Raw genomic sequence first — 10,795 nt, 5'->3', positions numbered from 1 at the left:
TCCTTTCCTTTCCTTTCCTTTCCTTTCCTTTCCTTTCCTTTCCTTTCTTTCTCTCTTTCTTTTCTTTTTCTTTCTTTTCTTTCTTCTTTCCTTTCCTTCTTTCCTTCTTTCTTTTTCTTTCTTTCTTTCTTTTCTTTCTTTCTTTTTTGAGACAGAGCAGGGTCTTTCTCTGTCGCCCAGGCTGGAGTACAGTGGCGGGATCTTGGCTCACTGCAACCTCTGCCTCTCAGGTTCAAGCGAATTCTCTCACCTCAGTCTCCCAAGTAGCTGGAATTACAGGTGTGCACCACCACGACCGGCTAAGTTTTGTATTTTCAGTAGAACCCGGATTTCACCGTGTTGCCCAGGATTGTCTGGAACTCCTGACCTCAGATGATCCTCCTGCCTCGGCCTCCCAAAGTGCTGGGATTACAGGTGTGAGCCACCACACCTGGCTGATATCTGTCCTCCTGCCTCTCTGACCACCCTGCTTGGTCTCCAGGCCCTCCTCCTCCATGGCAATCCCCACGGCCCTCCAGTCCTCTCTCCTTAGCACCCCTTCCTCTTTGAACCTGGTGGGACCTTCCTAAAACAGATCTGAGGGAGTGGCTCCTCTGCTGGGCATGTAAACATCCTCCCTGTGAATCTGCCTTTCCGACTACTATGTTCCCATTTTGCAGAAGTGGAAGCTGAGGCTCGCAGAAGAGCAGTGACTTCCCCAAGGTCTCATAGGGTTCTAGCTTACCAAGATTTGAACTCAGGCCACCAGGAGCAGTAGCTCATGCCTGTAATCCCAGCAGTTTGGGAGGTCGAGGTGGGAGGATTGCTTGACTCCAGGAGATCAAGACCAGTCCCGGCTAACAGAGTGAGACCTTATCTCTCCCCCCACCAAAAAAAAATCAAAATATTAGCCAGTTGTGGTAGTGCACACTGTAGTCCCAGCTACTCAGGAGGAGCAGGCTTGAGGATCACTGGAGCCTAGGAGGTCAAGCCCGCAGTGAGTCATGATTGAGCTACTCCACTCCAGCCTAGGTGACAGAGCAAGACCTGCAAAAAAAAAAAAAAAAAAAAAAAAAAAAAAAAAAAAATGCCGGGCACAGTGGCTCACACCTGTAATCCCAGCACTTTGGGAGGCAGAGGCAGGCGGATCACCTGAGGTCATGAGTTCAAGACCAGCCTGGTCAAAATGGTGAAAACCCATCTCTACCAAAAATACAAAAATTAGCTGGACATGGTGGCAGGCACCTGTAGTCCCAGCTATTCCAGAGTCCGAGGCAGGAGAATTCTTTGAACCTGGGAGGTGGAGGCTGCAGTGAGTGGGATCTCACCACTGCATACTCCTGCCTGGGTGACAGAGTGAGACCCTTCCTCAAAAAATAAATAAATAAAATAAAAACTCTCAGTTGGGAGCAGTGGCTCACATCTGTAATCCTAGCACTTTGGGAGGCCAAAGCAGGCAGATCACGAGGTCAGCAGTTTGATACCAGCCTGGCCAATATGGTGAAACCCTGTCTCTACTAAAAATACAAAAATTAGCAGGGCGTGGAGGTGTGTCCCAGCTACTCAGGAGGCTGAGGCAGGAGAATTGCTTAAACCCAGAGGTGGAGGTTGCAGGAGCCAGGATCTGGATACTGTACTCCAGCCTGGGCAACAGAGAGAGACTCCATCTCAAACACAAAACACAACACAACACAACACAACACAACAAAACAAAAAAAAAAACAAAAAAAACACTTCTTAGGCCAGTGTGGTGGCTAACGTCTGCAATCCCAGCACTTTGGGAGGCTGAGGCAGGTGGATCATTTGAGCTCAAGACCAGCCTGGCCGACATGGTGAAACCCTGTCTTTACCAAAAACACAAAAATTCACTGGATATGGTGGCAAGCACAATCCATCCTGGACAATAGAGCAAGACTCCATCTCAAAATAAATAAATAAAATAAATAAAAATAAATACTCCTGGAGAGGTGTCAGATGGCCCTGTGGGCAGGCGAGAGGTGCAGCATCACTTAGTGGGGGTGTCCCTTTGAGTCCATGTCCCCTCCTCCTTCCTTCTGGAGGCCGACATGGAGTACTCAGACACCTTTGATGCCCAACCTCATCCTGCACCCCTGGATGATGGGTACATGGAGCCCTGCGATGCCCAACGTGTCATGAGTGGTGAGTAGGCGGGGCTTCAGGGAAGGTGGCAGGGTCGCAGATGGGAGCAGGAGCTGACTATTGTCCCCAGCCTCCTAGAACTGCCTGGCTGAGGGGTGCGGCTCTGTGACACCCCTTGTGAGGAATAGGACCAAGAGACAGCGGAGGAGCCACCTTCTGGGCAGAAGCCTCAACAGAGCTGGATGCCCCAGAAGGATGAATGACCAGCTGATGAGTATGACCAGACCAGGGAGCCGAAGAAAGACTACATCTCCAGGGCATTTGCAGGTGCTTCTCAGACCCACACTCTGACATTTGAGTGCCCCATCCCTACATTTCCTTATCTGTTCATGTCTCCTGTTTCCATTTACAAATTAGAGTCCAATCACTTGCCACTTTGGTAGTTTGTTAATTCTCACTAGAGTGTGAATGACTGGTAGTCCTAAATTCTTGCTTCCAAGACAACCTGCATCTTCCTTGGAAATGCAAATACTTTTTAGAGTGGAATGGAACCTACTTATCCTGCTCAGTGTTGTGAGGGAAGGGGAATGTGGTTGGCTTTTGGAATAGGGTGTGGGGGTTTCAGGGGCGGCATTTCTTTTCTTTCTTTCTTTTTCTTTTTTCTTTCTTTTTTTTTTTTGAGACAGAGTCTCACTCTGTCCCTCAGGTTGGCGTGCGGTGGTTCGATCCCCGCTCACTGCAACCTCCACCTTCTGGGTTCAAGTGATGATAGCTGGGATTACAGGCGCCTGCCACCAAGCCTGGCTAAGTTTTGTATTTTTAGGAGAGACGGGGTTTCACCGTGTTGGCCAGGTTGGTCTCGAACTCCCGACCTCAGGTGATCCACCTGCCTCAGCCTCCCAAAGTGCCGGGATTACAGGCGTGAGCCACTGCGCTCGGCCAACAGCATTTCTTAATAGTAAACCACAGGTCAGCTTCTAGCTGAATTGGATGAGCTTGGACAAGCCTCTGAACCTTAGTTTCCTCTTCTGTAAAAGGGATAATTATAGGAAGAGTGGTGGAAACAGGATTTTGCCCTCCAAAGTTTTGTGACTGGTAGGGTATTTAGAGCTCAGTGCCTTTATCCACCTATTTGTAGACTGGGGGTGATTTTCTAGTTTTAGGACTTGGCCCCAGTCTAGGCTGAACCCCAGAAGGGATTTCAGGACTAGATTTAGGGATTTAGTTTCCCTAGCTGGAAACTTCTAACCCGCCCCCTCTAGCCACGCCCCTTGTGCGCCTTGCCACCAGCTTTATGAATGACCACACCTATTTCTTCTGAAGGCCAATAGGTTGCAGCCATGGCCTATCCTGCCCCTGCCTTAAGCCCAGCCCCTTGGCTCTGATAGGTTGCCCCAAGCTGGCCCCACCTTCCTACTGAGATTCCATTGACTTGCCCCTGTCCCACCCCACAAGGGAGGCTTAATTCTTTCCTCTCTAAATCTCCCTTCCAGTGCAGTTGGACAGTCCAGAGTGGGAGAGGACTGCAGGCTCAGCCAAGGAGCTCCGGATACCCCCACCCAGAAGCCCCCAACCTGCAGAGCGAGTGGACCCAGCCCTGCCCCTGGAGAAACAGCCATGAGCAGGGAAGCTGAAGGTGGAAGAGCCCCATTGAACGTATTTGTAGGCGCCAATATATCAGGCAGAAGTTTTTTTTTCCTCTGGATTAGAGGAACTGGGGGAACTTCAATTCATTCATCCACTTATTTCATTTCTTCAACTCACCTTTACTGGGTGACAGAGCCTGCTGTCTGCCAGATACCCAGCTAGTCACAAAACAGAATCAGATGGGGTCCCTTTCCCTCTGGTATCAAGTTCTGGGTTCAAATCCCTGCTCTCCCCTCCTGGCTATGTAGCCTGGGGCAAGTGGCTTAACCTCTCTGAGCCTCAGGTTCAAACAGAAAAGGGAATTTCCTTCCTTAACTTTGGTGGGGCTTACAGCCTCAGAGCCAAGAGACAGAAATCATTCTCAGCCAGAAGTTCTTGGGATGGAAGGGAATGTAGGATTTTGGTGGGCTCACAACTCCGTGCTGTGGGATGGCACATGAGCTGGCAGACGTTGACTCTGTGCCGCTGGGAGCTCCCTGAGGGAGTGCCCAAGTTCCCGGAATCCAGGCCATATTATCACAGTCACCCCTAAATCTCTTCAGTGGGCAGTACAGAACTGGCTGTTTAACTCTGAGGCCTAGGTTGTGGAGACTGGAAGATTTTTCTCTTTTTCTCTTTTCCTCCCTCCCTCCCTCCCTCACTTCCCTCCTTCCTTCCTTTCCATTTTTTTGAGACAGAGCCTTGCTGTGTTGCCCAGGCTGGAGTGCAGTGGCACTATCTTGGCTCACTGCAACCTCTGTCTCCCAGATTCAACTGATTCTCCTGACCCAGCCTCCCAACTAGCTGGGACTTCAGGCACGCACTACCATGCCTGGCTAATTTTTCTATTTTCAGTAGAGACAGAATTTCACCATGTTGGCCAGGCTTGTCTTGAACTCCTGACCTCATGATCTGCCCACCTTGGCCTCCCAAAGTGCTGGCATTACAGGCGTGAGCCACCATGCCAGGCCTCTCTTCCTGCTTGCCTGCCTTCCTGCCTTCCTGCCTTTTTGCCTTCCTTCCTAACTTCCTTCCTTCCTCTTTTTCTTTCCTTCACTTTCTTTCCTTTCCCTCTCTCCTTCCTTCCTTTTCTTTCTTTCTTTTTTTCTTTAACACAGTCTAGCTCTTGTCACCTAGGCTGGAGTACAGTGGCACAATCTCAGCCCACTGCAACCCCTGCCTCCCTCCCAAGTAGCTGGGACTACAGGCTTCTGCCACCACACCGGATGATTTTTATAGTTTTAGTAGAGACAGAGTTTTGCCATATTGGCCAGGCTGGTCCCAAACTCCTGCCTCAGGTGATGCACCTGCCTTGGTCTCTCAGAGTGTCGGGATGACAGGTGTGAGCCACCGCACCCGGCCCCCCTCTTTTTTTTTGAGACAGGGTCTTGCTCCATTTCCTAGGCTGAAGTGCAGTGGCACGATCATAGCTCACTGTACCCCTGAACTCCTGGGATCAAACGACCCTCCTGCCTCAGCCTCTCCATGGGGCACAGGCTTGCCATATGTGCTTATTCTCTTTTCAGATTTCAGATTTTCAGCATAGGCTCTGGTGCTTCTCTTTCTTTGATATCTTGCTTTCAACTCCAATCCCCTTCATGAGCACATTAAAGAAAAACATTAAGGAAGGGGCTGGGTGTGGTGGCTCATTCCTGTAATCCCAGCACTTTTGGAGGCCGAGGTTGGTGGATCACCTGAGGTCAAGAGTTCAAGACTAGCCTGGCCAGCACGGCGAAACCCCAATTCTACTAAAAATACAAAAAAATTAGCTGGGCATGGTGGCACTCCACCCCGTATCTACTAAAATACAAAAAAAGTAGTGTGGACTAATCCCTGCTACTCAGGAGGCTGAAACAGGAGAATCACTTGAACCCAGGAGGTGGAGGTTGCAGTGACTTGAGATCATGCCGCTGCACTCTAGCCTGAGTGACAGAGTGAGACTCCATCTCAAAAAAAAAAAAAAAAAAAGGAAAAGAAAAGAAAGGGACAGGTGGGTGAGACACAAGATGTAGCACTGCTCTTGTGAAAGTGATTGAAGTTGCCAAGGAGGCTGTGAAGATCAATGTCAGGTGCAGCCAATAACCAGGCTCCTCTTGAAAAATCCAAGGGAATTTTCCTTCTTCATTTGCCCGGACAACACAAGCCCATGCACCAGTTGTGCATGGACCCAACAGACCCCAGAGTGTGTTTGTTTTGTTTTTTGTTTTTGAGATGGCAGTCTCACTTTGTCGCCCAGGCTGGAGTGCAGTGGCATGATCTTGGCTCACTGCAACCTCTGCCTTCCAGGTTCAAGCAATTCTCCTCAGCAATTCTCCTGCCTCTCAGGTAAGACCTCAGCCTCACAGGGACCAAGGGTCACTGGATTGCTTGTGTTACTCTTTTGGGTTAATACAGAAGGAGTGGGAGGGTGTGGCTCCAGCAGCCAATGGGAAGGGCTTCCAAGCCAGTGGGTGGAACTTCTAGGAGTAGGGGTGGGGCTTCCAGGGAGGCCATTATCTGGCTGCCACTGAGAATGAGCCCCCCATCACTGAAAGTATACCTGAAGAGAGTGGAAGCCATAGGACTTGAGTAAGATGAGGAACTAGGTGCACAAGATTCCTTTGGACTCTCCTAGTCCAAAAATGGGGGTATATCAATTTGTGTCCATCTGAAGCCAACATTTCAGGGTGCACCTGTTAAGCATTTTAGGTTGAGACCTTGTTTGTATGCATTTCTGTCCCTAAAATTCGAAGTCTGTTTAATTATAAACCACTCCTAAGATTCTGCTAGGTGTCTGAGGGCAAGATCTAAAGGCACAAGATTGGGTCTGGGCACAGTGGATCCCACCTGTAATCCCAGCACTTTGGGAAGCCAAGGTGGGCGGATCACTTCAGATCAGAAGTTCGAGACCAGCCTGGCCAACATGGTAAAACCCCTTCTCTCCTAAAAATACAAAAATTAGTCAGGCGTAGTGGTGCATACCTGTAATCCTTGTTACTTTGTAGAATTGCTTGAACCTGGGTGATGGAGGACAATAGGTGCATCCCACTGGGCTTGGCTAATCTTTGTATCTTTAGTAGAGACAGGGTTTTGCCATGTTGGCCAGGCTGGTCTCAAACTCCTGGCCTCAAGAGATCCACCTATCTTGGCCCCCCAAAGTGCTGGAATTATAGGCAGGTATGGGTCACCACACCTGGCCTCTTATTATTACTTTTTTTGTTTTTGTTTTTGAGATGGAGTCTCACTCCATCACCCAGTGGGGTTCAATGGCACCATATCGGTTCACTGCAGCCTTTGCCTCCCAGGTTCAAGGGATTCTCATACCTCAGCCTCCTGAGTACCTGGGACCACAGGCATCCACCACCACACCTGGCTAATTGTTGTATTGTTAGTGGAGACAGGGTTTCACCATGTTGGCCAGGCTGGTCTTGAACTCCTAACCTCAGGTGATCCACCTTCCTCAGCCTCCCAAAGTGCTGGGATTACAGGCATGAGCCACAGCACCTGGCCTTATTTTTATTTTTATTTTTTGAGATGGGGTCACGTAGGCTGGAGTGCAGTGGCACAATTATGGCTCATGGCAGCCTCCACCTCCAAGGCTCAAGAAATCCTCCTGCCTCAGGCTCACAAGTAGCTTGGATTACAGGTGTGTACCACCACACCTGGCTAATTTTTGCATTTTATGTAGAAACAGGGTTCTGCTGTATAGTCCATGCTGGTTTCAATCTCCTAGGCTCAACCAGTTTATCCACCTCAGCTTCCCAAAGTGCTGGAAATACAGGTATGAGCCACCATGCCTGGCCCTGGCTAATTAAAAAAAAATTTTTTTTTTTTGAGAGAGAGTCTCACTCAGCTGCTCAGGCTGGAGTGCAGTGGCTCAATCTCGGCTCACTGCAACCTTTGTCTCCCAGGTTCAAGCGATTCTCCCATCTCAGCCTCCTGAGTAGCTGGGATTACAGGCAAACAGCCTGACACCCAGCTAATTTTTTTTTCTTGCTCTGTCACCTAGCTGGAGTATAGTGGTGTGATCTTGGCTCACTGCAACCTTTGACACCCAGTTTCAAGCAATTCTCCTGCCTCAGCCTCCCGAATAGGTGGGACTACAGGCACATGCCACCAAGTCTGGCTAATTTTTTGTATTTTAGTAGAAGCGTGGTTTCATCATGTTGGCCAGGATGGTCTTGATATCCTGACCTTGTGATCCACCTGCCTTGGCCTCCAATAGTGCTGGGATTATAGGCGTGAGCCACCACACCTGGCCTAATTTTTATACTTTAGTAAAGATGAGAGCTCACTACATTGGCCAGGCTGGCCTCAAACACCTGACTTCAAGTGATCCGCCTGCCTTGGCCCCTAAAGTGCTGGGATTACAGGCATGAGCCACCACACCTGCCTATTTTTTAAATGTTTTTCTGTGGAGTTGGGGGTCTCACTCTGTTGCCCAGGCTGGTCTCGAACTCCTGGCCTGGACCGATCCTACAGCCTCAGCCTCCCAAATCACTGGGATTACAGGTATAAGCAACTACACCAGCTACTGGATTTTGGTGACACAGGAGCACCAGGCCCTGGGCACTGTGGGAGGTAGCTTTGGGGGTGGTGGCTTTCTGGGTGGTGGTCTCGGGTGCTCAGGAGGCCCTTTCTCCCTTATCCCCCATGAGCAGCCAGGGGTTCCTGCACCTGAAGTTCTTGAGGACCCCAGAAAACCAGGTGGTGCTGGGCCAACACAGTGGGCCCTTCCCCAGAGTGCCGGAGCTGGTTCAGGCCCCCTGCCTGGCTCTGGTATACCCCGTAGTCATGCAGACCCCCTGACAGTGACCCTCAGCCCCCTTTTGAGTCCTTGGGCCCAGAATTGTATCCCAAAGCCCTCCCCTGGCCTAGAAAATAAATAAGTTATTGTTTGTCTTAGTGTCCTTTCTGGGCTGCAGAGGGAAGGGGGGATCACTGACTTCCAGGGGGAAAACCCTAAGGGGTCCTGGAGAGAGGGATGATGGGGTAATCGAAACCCTGGAGGAGGCTGCTCTTGGTGGCTTATGCCTGTAATCCCAGCATTTTGGGAGGCTGAGGTAGGCGGATCACCTGAGGTTGGAGTTCGAGGCCAGCCTGACCAAATGGAGAAACTTCGTCTCTACTAAAAATACAAAATTAGCCAGGTGTATGGTGCATGCCTGTAATCCCAGCTACTCCGGAGCCTGATGCAGGAGAACAGCTTGAACCCAGGAGGCATAGGTTGTAGTAAGCCAAGATCGCACCATTGCACCCCAGATTGAGGGACAAGAGCAAAATTCCCTCTCAAAAAAAAAAAAAAAAAAAGACTGAGGGCATGTGGCTCTGTAATCCCAGCACTTTGGGAGGCCGAGGCTGGCAGATTGCCTTTGCTCAGGAGTTCGAGACCAGCCTGGGCAACATGATGAAAACCTGTCTGTACTTAAATACAAAAAATTAGCCAGGTATGGTAGCATGTGAGTAGTCCCAGCTACTTGGAAGCCTGAGGCAGGAGAATTACTTGAACCTGGGTGGCATATCGGTTCCAATGACCTGAGATCACACCACTACACTTCAGCCTGGGGAACAGAGTGAGACTCCATGAAAAAAAAAAAAGATATTAAAAGAAAAAGAGAGAGAGAGAAAAGAAAGAAAGGATGAAAAGAAAGGAAGAAAGGAAGAAAGAAAGGAAAGAAGGAAAGAGGGAAAGGAAAAAAGAAAGAAAGGAAAAGAAAGAAAAGAGAGAGAAAGAAAAAGAAGGAAGGAAGGGAGAAAGAAAAAAGAAAGAAAGAAAGAAAGAAGAAAAGAAAGAAAGGGAAAGAAAGAAAGCCTCGAGGGCCAAGGACATCCCCAGCTTTTTGTTTTGGGGACAGAGTTGGGGTTGGAGCCTGAATCTCCCATAGGGAGGGACCAGAACACAGCAAGAGAGAGAGCGGGGTCAGGCAGATAAAAACCGCATGCCAGTCCGGGAGCAGTGGCTCACGCCTGTAATCCCAGCACTTTGGGAGGCCGAGGCGGGTGGATCACGAGGTCAAGAGATCGAGACCATCCTGGCCAACATGGTGAAACCCCGTCTCTACTAAAAAAAAAAAAAAAAAATTCGCCGGATAGTGGTTGTGCGTGCTTGTACTGTAGTCCCAGCTACTAGGGAGGCTGAGGCAGAAAAATCACTTGAACAGGGAGGTAGAGGTTGCAGTGAGCCAAGAATGTGCCACTGCACTCCAGCCTGGTGTCAGAGCGAGACTTTGTCTCAAAAACAAAACAAAACAAAACAAAAACAAACAAACAAACAAAAAACCCAGCGCACACCATAGAAACCGGCAGATATAAAGATGTAGAAACTGAGTGGGTCCAGTCTCTCAGGCCAGCTCTGCTCCCTCCTGGAGGCTGCAGGGGCTTGATCTGCAGAAAGGACGTCTGTCTCCATGGAAACAGCAGAAGCAGGGGAGGGGAGCCGGGCCTAGCTGGTGACATTCAGGCAGAAGGTGGGGAGGGGGCTTGTAAACACCAGGAAGCCCCTGACCTCCCCCCTCCTCCCCCCTTCTCCCCCTAGCTCCAGGCCTGCCTGGGGGCAATGCCAGCTGTAGAGGGGGTCTTTCAGGGCAGGGCGCTGTTTGGAAACCAGAGCACCATTCACTTTCTGCTCCTTGGATTTGTCTCTACAAGTATAAGGTGGGAAGGGGGTTTTGAGTTGTTGCAAAGTAGCTTGGCCACAGTGGGCCTCTCCAGCCACCCCTGGGAGCTCTGGGACCCCCAGATGACCCTTTAAATCTTTTTTTTTTTTTTCTGAGACGGCGTGTCACTCTGTGCCCAGGCTGGAGTGCAATGGCACAATCTTGGCTCACTGCAATCTCCACTTCCCGAGTTCAAGCAATTCCCCTGCCTCAGCCTCCCAAGTAGCTGGGATGGCAGGTGCCTGCCACCACATCCAGCTAATTTTTTTGTATTTTTAGTAGAGACGGGGTTTCACCATGTTGGCCAGGTTGGTCTCCATCTCCTGACCTCATGATCCACCCACCTCAGCCTCCCAAAGTGCTGAGATTACAGGCGTGAATCACCATGCCCAGCCCCCTTAAATCTTTTTGATTTAAAAAAGCCTCCTGAAAAAAAAAAAGGCCGGGTATGGTGG

General features: G+C 49.9%; 1 protein-coding gene and 1 pseudogene across 1 annotated transcript in view; one reads left to right on the top strand and one right to left on the bottom strand.

Annotated features, from left to right (window-relative positions):
• The window catches only part of LOC116558187, a 4,485-nt pseudogene extending 785 nt beyond the window's left edge, over positions 1 to 3,700 (top strand).
• Positions 3,701 to 10,126: 6,426 nt separating this feature from the next.
• LOC116558186 (transmembrane and immunoglobulin domain-containing protein 2-like) overlaps positions 10,127 to 10,795 on the bottom strand; it is an 11,741-nt gene continuing 11,072 nt past the window's right edge. The window contains exon 5 of the mRNA XM_032288015.1: positions 10,127 to 10,276. Coding sequence (XP_032143906.1) covers positions 10,127 to 10,276 — 150 coding nt within the window. The remainder of the gene's footprint in view (positions 10,277 to 10,795) is intronic.

This window comes from Sapajus apella, unplaced genomic scaffold (genome assembly GCF_009761245.1).
Source record: "Sapajus apella isolate SASKATOON/1434 unplaced genomic scaffold, GSC_monkey_1.0 scaffold21, whole genome shotgun sequence".
Taxonomy (NCBI): Eukaryota; Metazoa; Chordata; class Mammalia; order Primates; family Cebidae; genus Sapajus; species Sapajus apella.
Note: the sequence above shows the minus strand (reverse complement) of the source record. Positions and strands in the feature narration are given on the sequence as shown.